The sequence below is a fragment of the Vombatus ursinus genome, unplaced genomic scaffold (assembly GCF_900497805.2).
Source record: "Vombatus ursinus unplaced genomic scaffold, bare-nosed wombat genome assembly UNPS02014816.1, whole genome shotgun sequence".
Classification (NCBI taxonomy): domain Eukaryota; kingdom Metazoa; phylum Chordata; class Mammalia; order Diprotodontia; family Vombatidae; genus Vombatus; species Vombatus ursinus.
Window position 1 is genome coordinate 8863545 of NW_020954594.1, and position 26928 is coordinate 8890472.

The 26928-nt window shown below is 37.8% G+C and overlaps 1 protein-coding gene across 1 annotated transcript in view; it reads right to left on the reverse strand.

Annotated features, from left to right (window-relative positions):
• The window catches only part of EPC2 (enhancer of polycomb homolog 2), a 178572-nt gene extending 159983 nt beyond the window's left edge, over positions 1 to 18589 (reverse strand). The window contains exon 1 of the mRNA XM_027835591.1: positions 18407 to 18589. Coding sequence (XP_027691392.1) covers positions 18407 to 18559 — 153 coding nt within the window. The 5' untranslated portion in view covers positions 18560 to 18589. The remainder of the gene's footprint in view (positions 1 to 18406) is intronic.
• Positions 18590 to 26928: the final 8339 nt, after the last annotated feature.

The window sequence follows — 26928 nt, forward strand, 5'->3', positions numbered from 1 at the left end:
AAGATGATCGGCTGTGACTGATTTAGCTATTCTCAGCAGTACAACCAAGACAATTCTGAAGGACTTATGATGAAAAATGTTATCCATCCCCTGAAAAAGAACTAATGGTGTCTGAATACAGATTAAAACATACTTTTTTTTACTTTATTTTTCTCAAATTTTTTTTGTCTATGCTTTCTTTCACAACATGACTGTTATGGATATACTTTGCATGACTATACAAGTATAACATATCAAATTGCTTGTCTTCTCAATGTGCAGGTACAGAGAGAGGAAAGGAGAGAATTTGGAACTCAACGAATGTTAAAAATAGTTTTTACATGTAACTGAGGAAAAACAAAACACTAAATAAAAGCTAAAAAAAAGAGAGAGAAAGAAAGCTGAGTAATCCTTAATTAAACCCCTTCTTCTAGGCATAATTCTTTGATAATAAAAGTCACAATACCTAACTTGCTTTGTTGGTGCTTAATAGGAAGTTTTGCACAAGCACCTGTTTCTATACAAATATAAATGTGCATGCATGTGAAAAATCTGATCATTAAGCAAAATTTACCTCAAAGTAATGTAAATAAATCCATAGTTTTAATTGGCTTTCTTAAGGCAGTCCAAAATCTTAACACAGCGTAATACTGTATATTGTGTATAGATTGTCAGTAATAATGATCAACAAAATGATGAATAAAGTTGGAGAGGTAGACATAACTACATGGTCAAGTTTATCTACTAAGACCCTCAATGATTAACTAGGATTTAAATCAAACCATTATAGTATGTATAATAGAGGAAATAGTTTTTATTCATTTACACTTTTGCCAAAATTTGGTGTATAGTAAAGAAAATAGTCCAGATAAACTCTACAAAGACATCTAAACTATTGAACTGGTATATATATTTTTTAAATAAATTCACTGCCAAAATGACATTTAGTCAAAATGTATATTCCACTAGACTGTGAGCTCCTTGAGAAGAATGACTTGTCTTTTGCCTCTTTTTTGTATCCTCCAGTATTTATCACCATAGCTGGCACATAGAAGACACTTAATAAATGTTTACTGACTGACTGGTTGACTAGTCTAAAGGATATGAAGGTTAAAGAGAACACTTGCTCAGCCTCTCCTTTGAAATAGGCATGTCCTAGGATCTCATTTAGCTCAACTTCTAATTGGGAGAGACCAGCACACATAGAAGGATTCAGCTACAAGGAGAATGGCAAAATCCTTAATATACTCATCACAGAATTGGGAGCCTAGAAAGGTCCAGTCTACCACCAGTGAGAAGGAAGGAGTGAGCAGGAACTATGAATTCCCTCTGGGACAGAAGACAATTTTCGGGGTGGGGAGACAGAGCAAAGGTCATATGACCAGGAATACAAAAGGATAACATGACATTGGCAGAAAGGTTGGGGCTGAGTCTAGGTATCCAGGATGAAGCTGGGCGACCCACTTGGCACCAGCTCTGTAGTATCCAGAATTACTGATTCAACCATACATTTGTTATGTGGCTGACCAGAACAAATGATATCATTTGGGCTACTGGTTAAAGAAAAGGTAACCAGTTCACAGGGATGAAATACATGAAATAACTGGGCCCAAATGAACTATGACAACACAATAATGCTACCTAAGTAAGTGTTCTACTGGTTTTATTTTCTCTTGGTGTACTTTTCTCTCTATTCTAGTTTTTCCTCTCCTCAACACTGTAAAGAATGTTTAAAAAATATGTAAGGTAGGTATCCTGGTACAGCAGAAAGTATGCCAGCACTAGCATCAGAGGATGTGGACTTGAATTCTGGCCCTGTTTATTATCTACATGATTTTGGGCAATTCACTTAACCTCTCTCACCTTGAATTCCTCATTTGTAAAATGGAGGAGACAAACTAGATGAGCTCTAAGTCTCCTTCTAACTCTAAATAAATCTATAAACAAGCTTAAACATTTTCGGCTTCATGATTGCCTGAGGTAAAAAAAAAAAAAAAGGCAAGCCAGTGGCTAGTTGGTACAGCAGAAGTTTAGCATAAATCCTACTGCCTGGCAGTGATATTCTCCTGACCCAGCAATACAGGTAGAGGCATAGGAGAATAGTGTCCTTAGCTAAGGGGATCATATGGTCCCACACCCACTACAACACAGCATCAGGATCCAGAACCAAAGAAAAATCTAGTTCTCATTCTCATAGGACAACAATCTGATTACTCAATTCAACAAAGAGCTAACGTTCCAAACAAATTTATGCAGCAGGACAGCAAAATTCCTTCATTGGTCCTGACCCCAAACAGAATACATTTGGTTATCTAGTTCCAGTCTCTCCAGGTTCCAACTCGGCCAGACTTATGATCACAACCAAAAAATCAAGAGAGATACAACCATTTGGGAAAGCAATATGAATTCATACAAATAAACTTACTAAAATGTCCATATACTTTTTTTTACCCACAGATTCTACTGCTAGGCTTATAACCCAAGGAAGTTATTAATGAGACGTCTCTATATACACCAAATATTTACACCAACACTTTTTATGATAGCACAGAATTGGGGGAAAAGTAGAAACCCATCAGTTGGGGAAGGGCTAAACAAATTCAGTACACAAATGTAATGGGATAATACAGTGCAATAAGAAACTACGAATATGATAAATACAAAGAAGCATGGAAACATGTATGCAATCTGATGCAGCAAAGTGAAGTGTAAGGAAAGCCAAGAAAACAATATACACAATGACTATAACACTACAAATGGAAAAACACAAACAAAAAAAACAAGTGAATGTTGCTACGTATTCAGCCATATCATACTACCAAAAAATTATTTTATAGAGCTAGAAAAAAATCATAACAAAATTGATCTTGAATAACAAGTGATCAAGAATATGAAGGAACTTAATGAAAAAATAAAGTGAAGGAAGGTGGCCTAGCCATACCAGATCTCAAAGTGTATTACAAAGCAGTAATCATCAAAATAATCCTATACTGGCTAAGAAATAGGTGTATCAGTAGACTAGATCAGGTATACAATACACGGTAGTAAATGACCATTTATTAGGGGCAGCCAGATGGCACAGTGCACAGAGCACTGGGCTTTGAATAAGGAAGATTCATCTGTCTTCTTGAGTTCAAATCTGGCCTCAGACACTTACCAGCTGTGTGACCCTGGGCAAGTCACTTAACCCTGTTTGTCTCAGTTTCTCATCTATAAAATGAGCTAGAGAAGGAAAAGGCAAACCGCTCCAGCATCTTTGCCAAGAAAATCCCAAATAGGGTCACAAAGAGTCAGACACAACTAAACAACAACAAAGGAAAATAACTAGAGAAATCTAGTGTTTGATAAACCCAAAGAACCAAGCTTTTGGGATAAGAACTCAATATTTGACAAAAACTGCTAGGAAAACTGTAAAGCAGATTTACAGAAACTAAGCATAGACCAACAACTCACATCATATATCAAGAAAAGGTCAAAATGGGTACATGATTTAGATAAAAAAGATTGATACCATAAGCAAATTAGGTTGAATAGTTCACCTGTCCAATCTATTGAGAATGGAAGAATTTATGACCAAACAAGAGACAGAGAACATTACAAAATATATAATGGATACTTTTGATTATATTAAATTAAAAGGGTTTTGCACAAACAAAGCCAATGCAACCAAAATTAGAAAGAAAGCAGAAAGCTGGGGAAAATTTTTATAGCAAGTGTCTTTGATAAAGGTCTCATTTCTCAAATATACAGAGAATTGAGTCAAATTTATACAAATACAAGTCATTCCCCAATTGATAAATGGTCAAAGTATATGGACAGGCAGTTTTCAGATGAAGAAATTAAAGTTATCTAGTCATGTGAAAAAATGCTCTACATCACTATTGATTAGAGAAATGCAAATTAAAACAACTTTGAGGTACCATCTCACACCTATCAGATTGGCTAATATGACAGAAAGGTAAAATGATAAATGTTGAAGGGATGTGGGGAAAATTGGAACACTAATGCATTGTTGGTGGAACTGTGAACTGATCCAACCATTCTGGGGAACAATTTCAAACTGTGCCTAAAGCACTATAATTGTGGTGGCCAACAACTGGAAACTGAGGGGATGCCCATAAATTAGGGAATGGCTGAACAAGTTGTGTTATACGATTGTAGTAATAAAATACTACTGTGCAATAAGAAATGATGAACAGGATGATTTCAGAAAAACCTGTAAACACTTACATGAACTGATGCAGAGTGAAGTGAGCAGAACCAGAACATTACACACAGTAACAAAAATTTTATAAGGATGATCAACTACAAATGACTTAGCTATTCTCAGCAATACAATGATCTAAGACAATTCCAAAGGATTCATAATAAAAAAAAGTTATCCAAACCCAGATAAAGAACTGACGGAATCTGAATATACATGAAAGCACACCATTTTTCACTTTATTTTTTTTGTCAGTCTGTGTTTTTTTTTTCACATGATCAATATGGATATATGTTTTACACGATTGCATATGTATAACCTATATCAAATTGCTTGCCATCTCAGAAAGGGGGAAGTAGAGGGAGGCAAGGAGAGAATTTGGAACTCATTTTTTTTAAATGTTAAAAATTGTTCTTACATGTAATTGAAGAGAAAAATAAAATATCCCAAAAAAGTGAATGGTGCAAAATTACAAAAAATAAGCATGGGTCCAAAAAAGAGATAAAAGAATACATGCTCATTTTTGCAATTAAGAGGTCCAATATTGTGGTACACTCAGGTATTTTTAGACTCTTTTGATATATTGATCAGTTCTGCAATTTTTTTCTTTAAAAAATATTATTTGTCATGTGGGATAGCTCTCAGGGGGAAGGGATATCAGGAGAAATTTTGGTGACATAGAAAACAAAAGCTATCAATAAAAATATTTTTTTTTAAATTAAATCAATACAGATCAAGATTTGTCTCAGCCTTCAATGCTTTCTCACATATTCACTGGCTCACATGCAGCTCACAACTCAGTCCACTGCAAGAAAGTGCTAGCACTTCCATCCCTCGAAGTATCATTCCTCATTACTGAATTAATAGCCACTAAAGTACGACAGAACATGCCTCTCTCATAGAGGGCAGAGTAATCACGAAAAATGGTGATCTTCAAGAACTAAGTCCTTGGAGAAAGGGTGGTGAAGCATTGGGGCTGGGTCTGGAGAGAACCTAACTGGCTCAAAACTTCACTTATGAATAACCAATAAATCCAATACAACCAACTCAATTTTTCAGAACCTATTTTTCCTGTTTAAGGATTATCTAAGATAATATAGTTCTCCTTCTTAAGGTCTGAGATTTATGTGAGACTTTCAATTCATTCATTGTCATTCCTAACTGTCCATGGACAAAGATAATTGAAAACCAGTACAAAAATAAAACAAAAAACACAACAACAATAACAAAAACAATAAGTACTGGGCACTCTCCATAGAGAAAGTGAGTAACAGATACACAGGTACCACAGGAAGAACAGATTTAGAATTATTTTGTGAAGTTCTTTGTAATCATTGTTAGCTCTTCTGTCCCATAAAAAGGCACAAAAGAAAAACCTAGAACTTTAGTCCTTTCTGAAAGTGGAAGAACATGGATGTGAAACTTTGAATATAGCATCAGTTTTGGTTGAAATATTGGTTAAGTTTTGCTGAACTGTTTTTACTTTTCTCTTTTTTTAAAAAAAAATTAAATTAAAAAAAATTATTTGTTCCAAGGTTCCAAAATTATTTGTTCCCTAGGTAGGGAAAGGGGAGAGAGAGATTTAGAAATAAAGGTTATATTAAAATAAGAGATGTCCACAAAATTTTTTAATTGTTTAAAATAAAACAAGAGTTAAGAAAGAGTAGGAAATGAGTAGATAGAAAGACAGTCAAACATATGCTTAAATAGCCATGTGGTCTTCCTGCCTCCTGTTACTTGGTATCCCTCTCCAATCCATTCTCCATGTAGTTGCCAAATTGCTAAATGTAAAACACTGATACAACAATGTAACCAAGTTAGTTAAAAAAAAATTTTTTTTTTTTTAAAAAACCTTGAGTGGTTCCCTGTTGCCTAGAAAACAAAATACAAACTCCTTTGTTTGGTATTTCAAGTCCTCCACAATGAGGCTCTCAACTACCTTTCCAGCTTTATTCCAGTCCTTCCCTTTCACAGTACTATATTTCAGTGTGTAAGGGACATATGGGGTGTTCAAAGAGGACTAGCACCTCTGTTATGAGGGTGAGCTGAGCCCTCATCAGGGCTACTCATCCACCTTTGGTGTCTACTTGGCACTCAACTCTCTCACCTGTGGCTTCACCCCAGTAAATCCTCCCAGCAGATAGGCTAAACCAGGCTGAGAGTAACCAATGGACCTAAAACCTGTAGGTGAGTTAGGGGAGGTTTCTACCTAAGTATGTGAAGACTTTCTCCCACTGAATTGGCAAATGAGAACAATCTGTTCCAAAGGCCATGAAGGCAACTAATGCAGGCACTATGGAGTGCTTAGAGTATGGTCAGACATCGAAGGTGCCAAAGTCAACCAATGTATCCTGGGCCATCTCCACTCATCCTTTTATCTTGTCACTGGACTTCAATGATTCAGGAAACGAGAGTGAGGCTGAAAAGTTTGTGCAATTCTGCCTCACAAATCCAATTCGTGCACAAGCCAAGACATTACCCTGTGACATCACTGATCATCTTTGAAAACAAAGGACAACTAACTATATTCCACTCAAAATGGCCTGCGCCTGACTATTGTCACACCTGTCAATGTATCTCTAGCTATTTCTACATAAGTCCAGAATATATTTTTCACTTACAAGTAGTAGAATCCTTACCTTCCTCAAAGCATAGTTTGGATGGCACCTCCTATAAAAAGACCTTTCCTGATTCTTCCCTATCCCACCACTAATAAGTATTAACATATTCTCTCCTTCTTGAAATGACATTGTATATACTTTGTATTTACTTTTGTATTACATTGTGTTCACCCAATAGACTATAAGCTCCTTTGAAAAGAGGGAATCATTAGTTGTCTTTGCATTCCCAGCACCTAAAACAGTACCTAAGCACACAGGAACAGAGATAGGGATTGGACCTTCAAGAGTAATCTAGATACCGAAACACCCTCCACTAACGCAGGTCAGGTCAGCAGTCTGAAACTTATATGGTCTGAAAGTTGCCTAGAGAATAGAGAGGTTAAGTGATTTTTGCCTACTTCCCAGCCAGTATGTGAGAGAAAGGAGTGGAATGAAAGGTCTTCTGGCTCTGAGGCCAGTATTCTCTGTACAACACTTTTCAAAATAACCAAGGCTATACACTTTGTCCTTCTAGAGCAGAGGTTCCCAAACTTAATTGGCTTATCACCCACTTTTCAAAAAAAAAACAAAAAAACTACTAAGTATGCCCCTGGAAACCTATTTTCTTTTAACTCTTTAATGGTTTTCTTTTAATGTGCATCATTTCAAAATAATATAAAATATCTTTTAAATGATACATCTTAAATTTAATAATTTATTGTACATTTTTAGGTTTTTTCCTGCATTAAAATTTTGATGTCACAATATTGCCTTATGTAACCACATAGTATTGTATCGTAAACAAGTCATTACACGAACATATTCCTGCCGATGCATGCTACACTTCCCAAAAATGCGCTACACACTCACCTGCCAACACTTGCTTATTAAGACCTGTTGGCAGACTTGAGCACTGATCTGTTATAACTTGCATTTTGTGTTTATTTGGAAAATAATGTAATCACTACAACTTTAACTCTGTTATACAACAGATGAAACCTGTATGAAGGATATTTCAAAATTTTTTTCTCTTCTTTAAGCTTCCACCACCACCTTACTTTTATTCAATGCCCTCCAACTGCACCCAAAGCTACGAACCTATGTTCTAGAGCAAAGGTTCTTAACTTGGGGTCTTTGAAGTTGCTTTTTTAATATTTTGATATCTATTTCAACATAACTGCTTTCTTTTGTAATCTTGTGTATTTCATTTTATGCATCTGAAAAATATCTGAAGTAGCTTCATTCCAAAAAAGAAGACTTCACCAGACACCAAAGGAGTCCATCACTCACACTCGCTCACACACACACACACACACACACACACACACCACACACACACACAAATTAAGAATCTGTTCCAGACGACTGTTCTAGATTCCTTCTAAATAAGATAAAATTTTAAGATTTTTTTAAACACTTTTAAATGTTTTAAGGCTATTTTGTTGCCCTTCATTTTGTTGTTCCTCCGAAGTCTTGCACATAGTAAGTACTAAAAAAAAAGTTCCCTGGTTAAATTGTTTATCCTTCTCCTTTCTCAACAATGCTAACTGAATGACAATAAGACAATTTCCACCATGGATGATAGGAAAACAAAACAGTGTAACTGGCAACCTAGAGGCAATTTTTAAATCTAGGTTATGATCTACTTTCAAAACAGACAAAGAATTGGAATTATATGATGGATCTTGATTTGGAATTTGTTCAAATATAATGTAGGACAGACATAGAATAATCAAAGATCAGGCTTTACAAAGGCTTGATCAATTACATTTGCAAAATGTTTTACAAGGTATTCTGTATCTCACATCTTATCACTCCTCCTTCCCTACTCTTCTCCAGGGCCTCAGCCCATGAAGCCTCTCCTCACTACCAACCCCGAACCATCAGTAATATACTCCCTGCTGTACTCTACCTACCTAAATACTACTCTTCTTTAAAGGTCTAAATTAAATTACACCTGAGAACTTCAGGGAGGTATAATCTCCGGGGGGGCAAAGGTGATATCATTCACATCTTTTGTATCCTGTACAACACTAAGCATAGATTTCTTCCTTAATGTATTTTTAGTCTGGACCTGTGATATGAAAATCCACTGAGGAAACTCCCTCTAATAAGGCAGATCTGAAACAGTTCAGAAACTTATAATCTTACAGAGTTTCTTAGGATCAGCAGAAAAACGTAAACCTAAGTCATACTGACTTTAAGGCCAGTTATTAACTACTACATTCTGCTTCCAGCTCAACTGCTATGTGTATAAATTGTACATTTTAAACAAATATATAGAATCATATTCATTGCTATGTTGGTTTCACTCTAATTCGATATGTTAATTATATATCCTACCAGTTTATCAATGCCTAATTTGGTGCTACAAATTCTATTTTCTACTGCCCCATTTTTATGCCAAATTTTTCTCTAGTCGGTCTTCTATACAGCACAAAAATGTGAGCAGCTATCCATCAAATTATATTTTCAAATTACTAAAATGAAATCTAAATGAAATTTTATCCACATTCATTGCTTAATTAAAGCAAAGCAAGTTTTAAGTAACAATGATACACCAGGGCATTAATGGTTTTATGTCTCAGAAAGGTAAATTGACTGAATTTAACTGTATCTTGTTCTTCATTCTAGGTACAAGCAGTAAAAACACAGCACTATATGTCACTTAAAGATGGGACAAAAACAACACCTTATTATAATAAGTGATCCCCTTAAATAAGTATGTTTTGAGCCTGCAGTATTCACAAAGGATGGTGGTAAGTACAGGTACAAATGAAGAATGAGACATAAATTCTGCCTTCAGAGAGATTATTATTTATTTGGAAAAACAAGACTAACACACATGAAACAACAAACAACACAAAATAGCACATGATAAAGTGTCATATTATATGATACAAATTTATAGTGCAGAGTAGTGAAATAGAAAAGTCAACAGCCTAAAAGTCAAAAGACCTCAGTTCCAGTCCTGGCTGGGCCACTTACAAGTCAGTATGTCAATAAGTATTTTCCCCAGTTGTTTGCCCAGTTTTAGCTACAGTGACTTTATGCAAAAACTTTTAAATTTTATATAACCAAAAATCATCCATTTTATCTTCTCATGATCCTCTCTATCCCTGATTTAGCCAGTTTTTAATCTTCCCCATCCATAGATTTACAAGGTAATTTCTTTCTTGCTCTTCTAAGATGCCAACCTTTATTATGTCTAAGTAATGTATTCATTTAAAGCTTATCTTGGTATAGTGTGTGAAATGTTGGTCTGTATCCTAGTCCTGCCAGATTATTTTCCAGTTTTACCAGTAGTAAAGGTCTTTGAGTTAATAGAAGACCAGGTGCCTATTTATTTTCTTCTGCATGTTTCTTTTCCACTGATGGATTTGTCTATTTTTTTAGCATCTGACTTCTTTAGATCTGTTTCTTCAATTGCAAAATAAATGGGTTGGTCCAGATAAGTGTTTTCCAATATTTCCAAGTGTGAGGACCCCTTTGTAATATCAAAAATTAGGTGGACCTCTAGTAAGTGTACTATTACAGCCTTTGATTGAGAAAATAACAATGACAAAATACTTCTCTTAATTCAATAACTTGTAGATGAATTTGTATTTTACTAATCATAACAATACAGGCATTTTTAGAAGTCATATATATCTATGGGCTACAAATATTTTACTGAAGGTATGTATGTTTGCTTAGTTCTGCACTATAAATTACTATGTAAACAAAACGTTTCATGTTAAGTTTGACGTTATTTTAACATTTAATAATAAAGTTTAATAACTTTAAACTAAAACATCATACCAGATGTTATACAGATGAAAATTTTAAGATACATTCTACTTTTGGAAAAACATAAATGAAAGTCTAGACTTTTACCCTTTATCAAACTTTTATCTAAACAATAAACGATGGAATAATGATGTTCTCAAAAGGGAATATACAAAATACAATAATTTTTCATTGAGTCTCTTCTCTCGTCAATAACAAATTACTCCATGGGCAGCTAGGTGGCACAGAGAACCAGCTCTGGCGTCAGGAGGACCTGAGCTCAAATACGACCTCAGACACTTGACACTCAACTAGCTGTATAACCTCAGGAAAGTCACTTATCCCTGAATGCCTCCTCAAAAAAAATTCCCCTATGCTTACAGGATTAAATATTTTCCAACCTAGGATTCAATGCCCTTCTTATAAGCTACTTGGCACTCAACTACTTAATAAATATATAATAAGTGCCTTCTGTGTACAAGGCATTTTTCTAACATTATCTCCCACTATTCTCAAACACAAAACACCCTTACATCTATGCTACTCTACAAGTTTCTCCTTCCATTCTACAACCATATTAACTCAGCTCAAGACCCACTTCCTTGAAGCCTTCCCTGACTATACCAATTCATAGTAATTTCACTTTCCTCAGAGCTACTTCAGTATTTATTTATATTATTCACAGAATCACAGAATGTTAGGGTTAGAAGAGACCTCAGTAGGCAGGCAGTCTAACCTATACCCAGAATTAACTCCCATATAATACTACCTGACAAGTCATCAATTCAGCCTATGTTTGAAGACCTCCAAAAAAGGGGAACCCACCAACTCTCAAAAACTGCCTATTCCATTTTGGCTTGCTCTAAATTGTCAGTAAAGTTTTCCTGACATCAAGCCTAAATTTGCAGTTTCCATCTCTCCTAGTTTTGTCCTCTGGAGAAAAAAAAAGTTATAGCTCTTCTGCATGACAGACTTTCAAATATATGCTTGAAGACAGGTATCACATATTCTCCCTTCCCCAAAACAGGCTATACGGCCACAACTTTTTCAACCATCTGGGTAGCCTTCCTCTATACTACTACTTTGTATTTTATCTGTCCCATTTCTTATCTCACTAATTAGACTGTAAGCTCCCTGAGAACAGCAAACACCAGAAGCCATAGTTTAGAGAGTTGATATCCCAAGCCAATACAATCAATCTTAAATACAGAAAGTGCTGAATAAATTATGATTGATATATTCAAGTGAATTTAAAACATTAGTCAGTTTTTAAATAACCATTAATGGACAAGTTTTCAGGAATATCTGTAGTATGTGAAGTTATGCTATATTAAATGGTACAATAAAGACAAAAGATATTCAAAACACTATATACTTTCTCTAAAAGTATGAATTTGAATATGTATTTAAAAATATAATTGCATAAAATTTTAAAATGTGAGGCCCGTAACTCCAAAAATGACTCCTGGCTAGCACTGTGACAGGAAACATGTTTTGGAATTACTCAACTAATGTTCCATAAAGGTACTGCCTCTCCGCCTTAGTAAATAAAAACAGGAGTATTATTCTAAGTGGGCAGCTAGATGGCACAGTGGATAGAGCACCAGGCCAAGAGGAAAACTTCGTTTCAAATCTGACCTTAGACACTTAATAGCTGTATAACTCTGAGCAAGTCACTTAATCCTGTTTGCCTCAGTTTCCTCATCTGTAAAATGAGCTGGAGAAGGAAATGGCAAAGCACTCCAGCATCTTTGCAAGAAAACCCCAAATGGAGTCACCAAGAGTCAGATACGACTGAAACAAATGAAGAACAACAAATTATTCTAAGTAATAAAACAGAGTGTTTTCTCACATTTCCTGTGTACTATGATATTCACTTCAAGACATATTAGCTAACAGTTACTCATATAACCACGATGTGGCCAGTACTGGGGAGAAACTATACTAATAAGGACTGATTACTTCTCATTGCTGGTGTTGTGTTGCTAAGAAAATAGCATTAAACAACAAAATGTCACATATTCAGAATCAGTTCAAGGTAACTGAAAAGATTAATATAAAGTTGGCCCACACATTAAAATTTTTTTTAAAGAATTAAAACACAACAAAATACTTAAGACTAAAACTATGGAAAATAATTTAATATTTGCCTGATTCAAATGGCAATTTGGGAACCTTGCAGTGCCTAGGGACCATTATTATGAATATCAGTTACCACTGCACAGCAACATGAGAAAAAGAAACATGGAATAAAGTGCTATAATGTCATCTAGGCTGTAGGTTGCAGTTTTTGAGTCTTAAAAAAGAAAATCAAAAGATTCAGGAGACTCAAAATCTCCATGCTAAAACTTACAGACAAATAAATCAACTGTCTTAAGTTATTTAAAATGTCCTAGTGAAATTTGTATGATTTTTTAAAAATACCTACAATGACTATGTAGAATCTATACTCTCCTGCAATTTTATATAAAATAAACTTTACTGTGAAAGACAAATGTTATTTACTTCTTATTCATTAGAAATAGTTATTAAATTGGGCATATACTGCACCTATTCTTGTTCATTAGGCATTTTATGAAACTAAGTATATAATGCACCTACACGCAAAAAGCAAAAAACAATCAGTAAAATTATAATGGTTATGCTTATAATTCTACTATAATAGGCACATATTTGTAAGCTTATGATCCTACAACTCATTTATTAGTATATGAATTTGCAAGCAATCATGTGGTAAAAGTGAAGGATGAGAGAGATAGCCCGAGAACTCTACAGGTACTGGTATATGATTATTACCTACATACAAAATGTAAAAAGATCCAAACAAAGACAATGTGAACCCTCTGAAGAACAACTATGGAAAGATATGGACAAGGATCATACAGGAAGGCATGGCTAGGCTGGGATCTGAACTGATGAGGAAAAGTATGCACATGGATGAGAGCAAGGATCTCTTAAAAATTCTGAAGCAAGTTGTCTGCAATGCAACAAATGTGTAATTTTAACACATGCAAAATCTACATCATTTACTCAGACATTAAAGCAACAATGACTTTTATAAAAGCAGGGGATCATATTTAAAATAAATAAAATTATTCTCTTGCTAAAAAAAAATAAGCAAGTATTAAATTTTCTAGTTAGTCTTCCTGTATGGGTTTTCTTCTATATACATGAATAATTCTAAGAAAACCATTTAGTACCTTGTTCTGCAATAGACTTCAAGTATGTAAAGCAGAAAGCATCAAATCTAAAACTAGTAATCATATCATACATTTTTATAGGACTTTAGAAAGTATTTTGACATAAATGATCTCATTTTATCTTCACAACAACCTGAGGAATAAAAGAACACTAGATTAGAAAGAGCTCAGACATAGGCTCTTTCGTGTGATAGTTATGTGACCTTGGGAAAGTCACTTAACATCTCTGGACCTCAGTTTCCTAATCTGCAAAATGAGACAAATGAAAAATAGATGTATTCTAAGGTTTCTGCAAGCTCTAAAATTCTATGACTAGCATATTCTTTGGGAATATAATTTAAATAGTCCATTCTTTAAAGTACTAGGGTAGTATGGCCTGCTGTTCTGGAATACAGGGTACAGAACTCACAACCAACTTCAAATCCTGATTCATGCAAACTGCCAAGCAACCAAAGGTCAGATTTTTAGGGACAGTGAAGGCAGTGGAAACACATTTAGGGATGGTAATGAATATGCACATATGGCCATAGCTAACATGCCAATGACAACCACAAACCAGCTGTTTGGCAATCACACCACAGAATCACAACCTCTGCTCTTCTGAAAAGGTTAAAAAGAATTTTCTAATACTGTCATTAGGAGGCACAGGTTAAGTCCTTGAAGATATAAATCAATATTTACATATTAATTTAATTGCTAAAGAAAAAAATCCCAATATATTCTATCCCTTCTTCTCTAGCAGATTGCTCCTCTCATCCTTATTCTCTGACAAATCTTTAAACTCTATCATTGGCTGCTTTCCTCCTGCCTACAAACATGCCTATATCTCCTCCATCTTAAAACAAAACCAAAAAAACCCTCCCTTAATTTATCCATCTACTATTAGCTACTATCTAGTCTCATATCTCTCTTCCTTTTTATGGCTAAATTCCTTGAGAAAGTCATTTACAACAGGTGCCTCCACTTCCTTTCCTCTCTCTTCTTAACTCTCTTTATCTGACTTCCAACCTCATCATTCAACCAAAACTGCTCTCTCCAAAGTTACTAATGATCTCTTACATGCCAAATCCAATGGCATTTTTGCAATCCCCATCCTTCTGGACCTCTCTGCAGCCTGACACTGTTAACCACCTTCTTTTTGATACTCTCTTCTCTCCAGGTTTTGTGAACACTACTCTCTCTTGGTTTTATTCCTATTTGAACACTCTTTCTGTCTCATTTGCTGGATCTTTGTCCAGGAAATACTCAAAATGTTAAAAGCAGTTGTCCTCCAGAGCTTGGTCTGGGCCCTCTTCTTGTCTCCTTCTACACCACGTCACTTGGTGATATCATCAGCTCCCATGTAATTAATTACCATCTTCTATGCTGATGATTCTCAAATCTACTTAACCAGCCCTAACCTTTCTAAGGAACTCCAGTCTTGGCATCTCCAATTGCCTACTGGACATCTTGAACTGGATGTCTCATAGACATCTTAAACTCAACATGTTCAAAACTGAACTAGTTATCTTCCCCCCCCACCCCGCTCCAAAAACCCTCCCCTCTTCCAAACTTCCTTATTCATGTTGAACGTACTTTCATCCCTATCCTATAGTTAAGTAGTTCTAAAAGAGATTGCTCTTTGGGGGGTGGGGGGGGAGATGTCACATTTTAGAAAGGAAGTTAATAAGCTGGAAAGCTTTGATGCATCAGAAATACAAAAAAAAATAATAATAACCTAAGTATTCACTGAGTGGCAGACTTTTAAAGCTTCGAATGATCTTTTAGATATGACATACAAACAAACTGTGCTATTAGGCTGCATTAAGGCAGTAATCCTGGACAGGTCACTTAACTGCTGAGTCCTTGAGGCAACTCTCTAAGACTATGCAACCAAAGGAGGTGACAATCTGCATTGGCAGAAGAAATTTCCTGCAGTCAGGGGGGAGGACAGGGATTGTATTAAGGACAGGGAGACAGACAGGAGAGGACAGAGGGAAGGAGGTGGAAAAGGAGGAGAAGAGCAATAGGTGCTAACACAACACTTTAGGAAAGATGTTAATAACCTATTGAGTATTCAGAGGAGGGCAACAAAGTTGGGAAAGGGTGTCAACACCATGCTACATGAAAATCAACTGAAGGAACTAGGGTATTTAGCCATTAGAAGAGAATACTTAGAGCTGACACAGGATAAATGATTTCAAATGAAAGGCTGTCATGTAGATAAGGGGTATGCTTATTTTCCTTGTCCTCACAGAACAGAAATGGATATAAGTTGTAAAGGGACAAATTTTGGTTTGATTTAATGAAAAACATTTAACAATTAGAGTTATTTCAAAGTGGAAATTCCCAACATGAGGTCTTTAGGCAAAGCCTGACCATTTCTCAGATATGTTGTACGAAAGATTTTTTTTCTCAGGTTGACCTAAATGGTCTCTGAAATACCATAAAATAATCTTTGCATGACAGAATCAGGATTCAAAAAGATATGGACAGGATAGAATGAATAAGCTGATTCTAACATCTAGTACAAGTCTCTCACTTTATTAAAGAGTAAAAGTGAAACCAAGAAAAAGTTAAGCAATTTGTCCAGGATCAGACAGCTATAATCAGTGTATCTCCAGACTTTGAACTCAAGTCTCTCGAATTTTAGTCCAAAGCTCTTTTTACCCCACTAATTATATCCAAGAGTAGATGGATTCATTTCATGCCTGTCTTTTTGAAAGACTAAAAACATGTATATGATATCTATGGAAATTTAGTCTTATAAGATCAAAATTATTAAAAAATAATTAAAATCAAGTTTAATAAAATATGAAGCAGTAGGTTGTGGTGGATAGAAAGTGAACCAATACATCTGCAAAACCTGGAATCTTGTTCTGCCTCTGATGCACATTGGCTGTATGAATCTGGCTACGTCATTTAACTTTTCTGTGCTCTAAGCAACTCTCTAAGACTACATATTGCATAGAAAAGTGGCAACTTTAATTGATAAAAGGAGTTTCTCACATGAGAGTTCCCTACACTTGGGACAGATCAAAAGCCTATCCCTGCTAAAAAAGAAAGTAATCAAAGTAATTCTTCATGCAGAATAGAACTTTGCTATTTTAAATGCTAGTCCCATAAGCAACTATTTCTTACTGGTGCAATGAATTGAAAACATCTAAGAAATTCCTTCTATTCAAGCACAGACTTCATCCATAAATGTTACTTTTTACTTTAGTTTTTAAAAAAAATTAAGAATTTGATCTCCAAAAGTCTTGGAAAACATTCTTCAAGATGGAAGAAAGGTTGTATTCAGAAGTAAAAACATCACCATGTTTTCAAGTGAAAGGGTAAGTCAGTAATTCAAATTCTATGGGGAGATGTGATTAAATCACAGCTGGAAAGTAGTAATAACAGGGCAATACAATGAGGTCAGAAGCATGAGCAGCCAATCAAAGACATAAAAGTGTTTCCTGCAATATTAATAGTCAAAGGAGGAAACCAATCACAAAGATGCAAGCCTTCTTTTGACAGCCACAGAAGCAGGAGAACCAATCCACACACACCGAGGGTTGACAATGAGGCGGGGAAGGAGGTTCATTGAAGAAATTCTTGAGGGTGCAGTTACTATGAACTCCGCATGCAAGTAAAACCACTCGAGGGGTCACAAACACCCAGCATCAAGCCAGCTGAAATTCAACCGGCGCAAAAGTCATCCCCATAACAAGAAAAGCATTCCATCCCGAAAAGGCACTGCAACAATCCACAACTTAAAATTCTAGACGAAATGGATCTTACCCCCTTAAATGTCAATCCTTAAAATGAAAAGAGCAGCGACCCTCCCTGACAAGTACAATAACTGGTCGCATGTATCCCATTGAAAAATACAATGCCTCATATAAACGGATACAACAAAACAACTACGTACACCTTAATGTACTGTGAAGGCAACACTATTAAAAAAGGGGGGTCTGCGTTTGCATGCTGACCTGCTTAATGCAATACTGCAGGCTGCAATGTAGTGGTCCCCGTTTCGCAGTCGCCGTTGCCGTCCCGTCTCCCCCCACCCCCTGCAATGCTGCACTACGGAATGCTTATTCCTACCGCACCGGGGATAGGAGGATGGGGGGAAAAGGGAGGCTGGAGGCGGGGAGGGGAAGAGCAGGAGCAAGACCATCTTGCAGGGATAAACAGATGTTTGTTTTGAGATCATTCTACTTCCCCGAAGTAATTTCAAAAAAAGAAAAGGAAACCCGCTGCAACAACAACCAAAAAAAAAAGGCAAAGAGAAAGGGGGAAAAAAAGCAAAAACACCCCGAAAAACAAACCTTTCTGGCCCCAAAGGCCCCCAGTGCACAAACGAGTAAGAGGCACTACGCCAAAGGCGGCCGGCGCATCCCCCTGCGCCATTCCCAGACGCCGCTTACGGCAAGGCCCCCATACGGCAGCGTAAGCGCCGCGGCGAGCTAATCACAACACTGGGACGCAACAACATGGCGTCCGCAGAGGGCTCTGCGCTGCCGGAGAGAGTTTACGCTACTCCGCCGGCGTACGGTCCCATGCGGCGGAGCAGCGGCTGCGCCCTCCAGCGTGCGTAGAGCGCTCCGTGAATGGCGATGCCCGACTGACAATGGGGAGGGGGGGAGGGAGGAGGGAAAGGTGGGGGGGATAATAAACACTCGAGTCCCTACCGATTCCTCCTCCTTCTCCATCCCGGTGGGCATCTGGGGCACGGCCCTGTTGATGGAGACGCAGTCGTTGAGGTCGGGCATGTCCTTGCCGCGGTAGATGGGCAGCGGTTTGGCGGCGTCCAGCGCCCGCGCTCGGAAGGAGAGTTTACTCATTGTCTCCCCGCCTCACAGGAACAGCCCGGGCGGCGGCGGCGGCGGCGGGGCGGGCGAGGGGGGGGGAGGGCTCCCGCCGCCTCCTCTCCTTCCTCAGTGCAGCACGGCCGGCCCGCTCCTCCTCCTCCTCCTCACTGCCCCCGTCCACAGCATGGGCGCCCACCCCGCCCGAGAACAACCCACCGCCGCCCGCGGCCGCTTCCACACACTAGATCCGCCGCTCGCCCGCCCGATCCGCTCCCTGCGCCATGGCCAACATGGCGGACATTACCACAGCGGCGGCGAGCGATCCCGGCAGCCCGCGCGAGGGCGCGCCCCCGCCGCGGGGACGCGCCTCGTCCTCTCCCTCCCTCCCCTCCGTCCCCTCCCTCCCTCCCTCCCTCCTTCCTCTCCAGTCTGCTCCCCTCCCCACCCACTCTTTTCTCGGCGCGCCCCCGGCCCGCGGGAGTATGCGCGGGCCCTAGGGCCTCCCAGGGTGAGAGGACTGGCCAAAACCCTGCGACCCACCACCAACCTGACTGCTGTCAGGTGTGCGTGGTTGCCATGCACCACAACGTGTGTCCCCTGCCTCCTCAACGCATCCCATCCGTGCACACCACCAGGGGAAGGAGGACTCCTGGAAAAATGCATGCTCACCCTTAGCTCTGCCCATGGGTGCTTAGGCAAAGTAGGAGAGTAAAACTGTCATCATCCTAATACCCTGTATTTAAACAGTGCTTATCTCCAAGCAGCCCAGAGCACACTCTTAATTCATCCTCACAACATACCCAGAAGGTGTGAAAATGCGGTAGGATTGGTCTACACCGCTTGGTAACAGAACTCCAGCCGAGTCTCCACTGGCTGGTGCCAGTTTTGCCACCCCAGACCTCTTTTCCTGCACCCTTTTCACCTAAAATATTATTCCTGAAAGAGAGCTGTCCTAGGGGAGCGACCTGCCATTGACACCTGCCTTCCCTGGGGCAATGCCTAAGGCAATAGTGCTACCAAGGTGAGGGGATTCCGAAGCTATAAATCAGGTCAAGTGGGGCAAGTGCACACTGCTCACTTCTTTCTCCAAATCCTAGAATCTTAAGAGTGTGGAATTTTTGATGTCACCTGTGCTATCCTAAGGGCTTCAAAATTCCGGAGGATTGTTTTTAAGCTTAAACAAAAATATAAATCAACAAATGTGTATTCATGTACAAGGTATTTCACTAGATGCTGGTAGGCTAGAGAGTTGTTTAAAGATATGGTGGTCCCAGTTAGGTTCTAGTTGGGAAGCAAAAATAAATCTGTTTTATCTAAAATTATACGAATTTATGAAAAACAAAAACAAAAGATGTTTGGGACCCAGTTCTGGAAGGGATCTTAAAGATCATCTGGTCCTATCCCTTCATTTAACTGAGGTTAAGGATTCAAGGTTTCCTAAGTACACCTTAGCAAAGAGAGATGATGTCAAAATGCAACAAATTATTACATCCCAAATAAACTGTACAGAAAATAATTGTTCAGTTAATAAGAGGGAGAGATCGCCTTAGGCTGGAGTGTTCAAGGAAAGTTAGAGAAGTATGATTTGAGCTCTATCTTGATGACAGTATTCTTGGCACTTACTTTAGCTGGAGTATCTTGATTAATCTTTAAAGAATTACATGATCCTAACAAAATATCTAGGAATTCAATGACAAGTATTATCAAACCTTAATAGTTAATTAAGGAAGTAAGGAGCAGAGGCATAAGAAAGTATTGGCGTTACTCAAGGTCTGATAATGAAAAGTGAAACTCAACGGTTGTTTCTGGTTGACTCCAAGATTTTCTTTAACAAACTTCTATAAACATTTCCAGTTCATAAATATTTATTAAGCACCTACTGTGTGCCAGTCATTATGTTAAGTGCTAAAGATATAAAGAAAGACAAAATCAGTCCTTGCTCTCAAGGAGCTCACAGTCTAATGGGGGAGATGACATGCAAACAACTATGTACAAACTGTATGCCAGATAAACTAGAGAAAACCAATAGAGGGAAGGCACTAGCATCAGGAAAGGCTTCCTGTAGAAGGTGGGATTTTGCTGGGAAGAGTGGATAGTCACATTGGGTAGAATAATCAAGCCAGTTTAGAGCACTATTTAAAGTGGTGTGTTAAAGCATTTATCTTTTTTGGGGGGGGTGAGGCAATTGGGGTTAAGTGACTCGCCCAGGGTCACACGGCTAGTAAGTCTCAAGTGTCAGGCTGGATTTAAACTCAGGTCCTCCTGACTCCAAGGCTGGAGCTCTATCCACTGCTCCACCTAGCTGCCCCAAAGCATTAATCTTGTAGCCAGAAAAGATATAGGTTCAAATCCTGCTTCTGACACTCACCATATAACCATGGGCAAGTCACTTAAATTCTCTGAGCCTCTGGTTGCCTCATCTGTGAACCATGGATAATAATACCCATTGTACCAACTTCATAGCCCCATTGTGAGAATCAAAGAAAATAAGGCATTCAAAGGGCTTTGAGAGCCTTAACAACATTATACAGAGTGTCCCAAAAGTCTGGATGCAGTTTTAAAGGAATTTAAAGCATAAAACTGCACTGACTTCTGGGAAACCCTGTATGAATGTCAATTATCATTAAGTAATGATGTAATGAGATGGAAGAGCAAGATTCGAATCTCGATTTCAACCTCTGTGACTTTGGCATAGTCACAAACTCCCTGGACCTCCATTTCTTCATCCATAAAATGAGAGGATTGGACTAGCCTGTCTCTAAGGTAGTAAGTAGGTCTTTTCTAAATCTAAAATCCTAAACATTTTACTTGGAAGATGTTTTAAATAAAAAATGGGAATGTTTCAAACCAGAACTTTTCTTAAGCTGGTGAGTATGTTTGACTGTGAACACTGCTCTCTGTAGGAATCTCAGGGGTGCAGAAGGGAAGGCATAAAGAAAGGAAAAAACCAAGAAGTTGAGGGTTCAGCACAAAACTGAATATGAGAAGAGTAAGGATAATACAGGGAAAGAAAATGCAGTAAGTGGGCTACTAGGATTTTTCCCTGGGTCCACAGAAATTTTCAAGTGCAAGTTGTCTTGTGCTTCACCAGCAGCTCTGGCCACCTTTCCCCTGCTCTCTTTTCCCTCCCCCACACTTCCTCTTCCCTTCCTTTATTATTCACCTTCTTACTTGGGAAATGCTTTGGATTGCTGAGCATTCCCGGTTGTAAAGTTTCTAACCTAAATGCCCCAAAGATTCCAATAAAGACTCATAACCATAGCCGAGAGGCTAGATTTAGATCTATTATCTATTCCATTGTGGATTCAATGATGGAGGCAGGGGTGGAGGTGAATAAATGTTGAACCAGGACATTTCCTACTCCAGCTTGAACTAGAGTTCCTCGCTGGTCTTTTACCTGAATTGAACTTGGTTATCCATGCATGTTCCTGTAATGACCCACAGCATTTCTGGTTCCTCAGCCCAACATTTATGAGCCAATAGCAATTTGGGAAACAAGACAACACATTACTATAAATCATCTTAAACTCTGGCATATAGTAATAAGAACAGATTTTTTTTTTCTTTTAACTCTGAGAAGTTTCCCATCATTATGAATAAGAGGAACTGGACTCGAAGACTGGAAGTCCTAGATTTGAATCCTGCTCCTCAAACTTCCTAGCTGTGTGACTATAGGCAAGTAAGGTATTTAAACCCTCTACACCTCTGATCCCTTATCTTGGAATTGGGGTAGTAAGATCTTTAGTATTTACTTCACAGGGTTATTGTAAAGCCCAAATGAGCCAGTGCATTTGTAAATGATCATTAAACCTTTGCCCACTTAAGTTTCTCACTCAGGTCTCTCTTTTACTTTTGCCATATGGGCAGTTATTATTGAATTAGGAATAAAGAGTTTGAAGGAAACGACACAATACTTATTTCTCGTAGGCAGTCTGTGTTTTTTGACTTCCAGTTCATTACTCAAACTAGCATTTGACTCTTGTTGGTGTCTGGGAAGTCTTTCATTTATATGTAAATATTATTTCTTATTAAACTGAGCCTTTTTCCTAACATGTTTGTTGTATTTCACCACTATTCTTTCTGCCATAAATAGCATATGATTATGGTCTCAACCTCTGAGACAGGTCTTCTTACTAAGAAAAAAGTTCCCTGTCAAAAAGAATTTTGAAAGGTTTGGAATAATTATAACACGTTCTTACTGATCTGTTCAAATATGCTTTTCTCTTGACCCACAATCAACTGTATACATTTAACCCAAGAAATGTAATATGAAGAAAGATGAGGGAATCAGAACTGGGTTTTAAAGCAATATTGAAAATAAAACATCTGTATATATGTAATTCCTTAAGATGAAAAATAAGGAAAGTGAGTCACACAAATTGAGTATTCAAGATCAAACAGCAATTTATTGTAAAAGCCAGAATAAAACCTCACTGTTCATTTCTCACTCCTGTAATCAGAACAGGCTTTTTCTAAATAATTGACAAATAAATTTTAAAAAGCAAACAATCTGGCTGAGAAAAACAAATAGTCATAGTCACTATTCAGCTATTTAAGAGTTTTGTAAATCACATTCTTTCAAATTGGCTTAGTATTTCAACAACCCAATTTAAAGTTAATTAAGTTGGTATGTGGATTTCCTTCCTGCCTCCTGACCTCCCTACATCCCCCAACCCCCACTCCTCAGTTTTACTGGAATGATCACAATATCAGTGGAGCTCAGTTCTTATCTATGAGTAATCTGGACATAATGTTTGCTTTCCTTATTATAATCTATCAGAAAAATTTCCTAGCTCCCCACATCCTTATACTGTGGCTGCTCTCAATCCTTGGACTTGCTGAAGAGGATTCTATTCATAAGTGTTGATGGGCATTGTCTGATTCATTTTCTGTTTTCTCTACAGTTAGAATGCCAGGTGGTAAATTCAAAAATGTGATTTAGTCTCTTCTCTCCATCTCTCCTCTCAAACCTGGCTGGTATCACAGGGTGCCACCTTGTGTATAAGCTGACAATTTGCTTTTCCTGCTCTATAAAGGATGCAGAAAGCCTCCAAAATTAAACATTCAGGAATGCTCCACATTTTCTTTATTAAACAACCAAAGGAAGAAAGAAAGAAACAGGTAATGCAGACTGTTAAAATGCCTCTCCAGAGTTCACATCATGATTTACTGGATCCTCTCCTTATTCTGAAATCTCTTCCTTGCTCCCTACTACTGTGAACCCCATTCCCTTCTTTCATGAAAGAAATTGTAACAGCTCACTCAGGAGATTATATATGTGTACACCAGGAATAGTTTACTTAAGTGAATGAGCTGGTGACTATGAGAGACAACTATGATTGGAAGAATTTCTGTATCCAAACAGCAAGAAAGTTCTAAAGATCTACAGCTTTGAATTTAGATTTTTGATTCAAGAGTTTGGGTTTACAGAAGGACAAGTGATACAATAACTGTCACTTCTTAGCACTTAAAACTTGCCAAAGCACTTTAAATACATGGTCCCATTTTAGCTTCAAAAAAACCTAGGAAGAAGATATTTCAGATGTTATTATCCCCATTTTACAGATGAGGAAACTAAGACTCTGAAAAGCTGTGAGTTGCCTATGGCAATAGAGTAAGCAATAGAGGAAGAATTGGATTTCAGGTCTCCCAGATTCTAAATGTAGTTACTCCATCCCCTAGATATAGAATCAAAACACTAGAGTCCAAGTTCTTCTTCAACTAAATCATTTCACTTCTCTAGCCCTCAGTTTCCTCATCTGTAAAGGGAGAAGGTAGGACTAAATGATATCTAAGGTATCTTCCAATCCTGATCCAATGCACTGCCATTCCTGACATATGGATTATAAGGAGGTAATGAACAAGGAGGGCAGCTAGGTGGCACAGTGGATAGAGAGATGATACTGTAGTCAGGAAGACCTGCATTCAATTTTGACCTCAGGCACTCACTAGCTGTGTGACCCTGGGCAAGTCACTGAACCCTGCTTGCCTCAGTTTCCTCATTTGTAAAATGAGCTAGAGAAGGAAATGGCAAACCACTCCAGTATCTCTGCCAAGAAAACCCTAAATGGGCCGTGGAGAGTTGCACACAACTGAATAAAAATGATCAAGGAAGGTTCTCATCCTTTCAGCAGATCTGAAAAAATGATGTGGCATTTAGAAACAAACAGAGGCTGAGTTTAGGAGGGGGAAATAATTAATGGACAAGCATTTATGAAGTGCCCCCTAGGGAGCTGGCATCTTGCTATGCTTTGGGGATGTAAGTACAAAGAATGAAACAAACACAATTTAAATTAGCAAGTCTATTTGAAACAAGAGTCCATCTTAAATGACTGCCTCCTCCGCTAGAACTTCGAGAAATGTGAATCTTAAGGAAACCAGCTCTGAATCCATCTATCACTCTACAATCAAGACTGGCCCAGACAAGACACCTTACTCTCCATCACACCATTAAAGCCATGTTTGCATTTATTATACACGCATATCTGTGCTTGTCAGACCATTTTGCAGAAAGGATTTGGAGAACGGTTACCTCGGCTTAGAGTCTAACAGTCTAAAATATGCTACTGGTTCAGATCTCCGATTTTTTTTCCCATCCTGATTCCACCAAACCTCCCTCTCTCATCTACTCCCACTCCATATCCTGTTTTCTTCAAGTATCTTTAGGAGGGGCTGGTAGCTTGCCAACCTCAGTGGTGGTCTCTCTGTTCCCTCAGGAGGCAACTCAGTCCATGTTGACTTGTTGCCAATATTTCTGGTTGCTTTCTCTCCCATCATGGAGCTGAAACAGGTGCAGAGCTAAAGCCTACTTAAGCTGCTACCCCATATACTGTTATGTGTATGTATATGCAATATGTGTATCTACATGCATATATTGTATATATGTATACTCATATGTATACATACACATGTGTATATTGTATGTAATGCCTATAAACACACACAAATATCCTACTTTTCATTTCCTCCCCCAAGAAAAGAAGTACATGATTACGAACATAGATTTGTAAATAAAGCAAGCTGTGAGAATAAGACTAAAAACAGCTGTCAGCATCCACCCTCGAGGAATTTAACCCTATAACAACAGCTTGCATCCCCCCACAAGTAAGAAATGGTCTGTTTCCCAAGATAAAGTCCTAGAATTATGGTTTTCCTAAACCTCTGAGTCACCTTTCTTGAACTTCCAAACACTGTTTATGAAGTACAAGGAAACGGATGATTTGGTCTATAAATTAGAGCAGTTTGCCAAGTTAGATTTCAAAGATACCTTTTGGCTAGAAGAATTGGAAAACATTGAGCTTCTGACTAAACACACTGATTAAAGTCTATTCATAAACAAGTTGTACGTGGATGTACTAGCTATTCAGTAGTGTTGATGATGGTGTTGATATTCATATGTTTATCTGAGACTGGAGAAAAGGGGGTGCTATAAGTTATCTTTTCACATGCCCCATGCTTTTCCACTTCCAAGGATTTATTCCTGTTGTTTTCTTCATGTGGAATGCCTTTCCCTTCATTTTTGCACATCCAAATTAACCATCTTTCAAGGCCCAGTCAAATACCACCTCAGCTACAAAGTCTTCCATGATTCTTCAAGTCAGAACTGATCTCTCTCTTTCCTGAACAAATGAAGCACTTTTCTTAAGACACATATATTCTACCTTGAATTATCATTATTTGCATCCATCCCATTTCCCCAGTTAGATAATAAACTCCTGCAGGGTTGAGCCTGTGTCTTATTCATCTTTATATCACTCATATTGCTTAGTCCAGTGTTTTCATATGTTTTTTGATAAATGGAAGTAATTTATGAATGGAGTGAGCACAGATGTATGGGTATAGAAAAAGAAGAGAAAAAGAGAGAGAGAGAATAGGTTTACCAGATAGCAGCTAAAACCAATATCTATAGGGAACACTGATACACACACACACATATATAGGTATTTGTATACATATATATATATACATGTATATATACACATATACATATATGTACTTTTTTGTTTATCTATTTTAGTCACATCTGAATCTTTGTAACCCCATTTGAGGTTTTCTTGGCAAAGACACTGAAGTGTTTGCTATTTCCTTCTCCAGCTCATTTTATAGAAGAGAAAACTGAGGCAAACAGGGTTAAGTGACTTCTCTAGGGCCAGATTTGAACTCAGGTCTTCCTGACTCTAGGCCTAGTGCTCTATCCACTGTGCCACCCTAGCTGTCCTTCATATATGTATAATATATATATATATCTAGAAATGTTTATATCATGTATATATGTATATGTGTATAAAGTATATATATACATGTATATATTATATATAGATGGATGGATAGACAGACAGACAGACAGATAGATAGATAGATAGATAGATAGATAGATAGATAGATAGATAGATAGATAGATA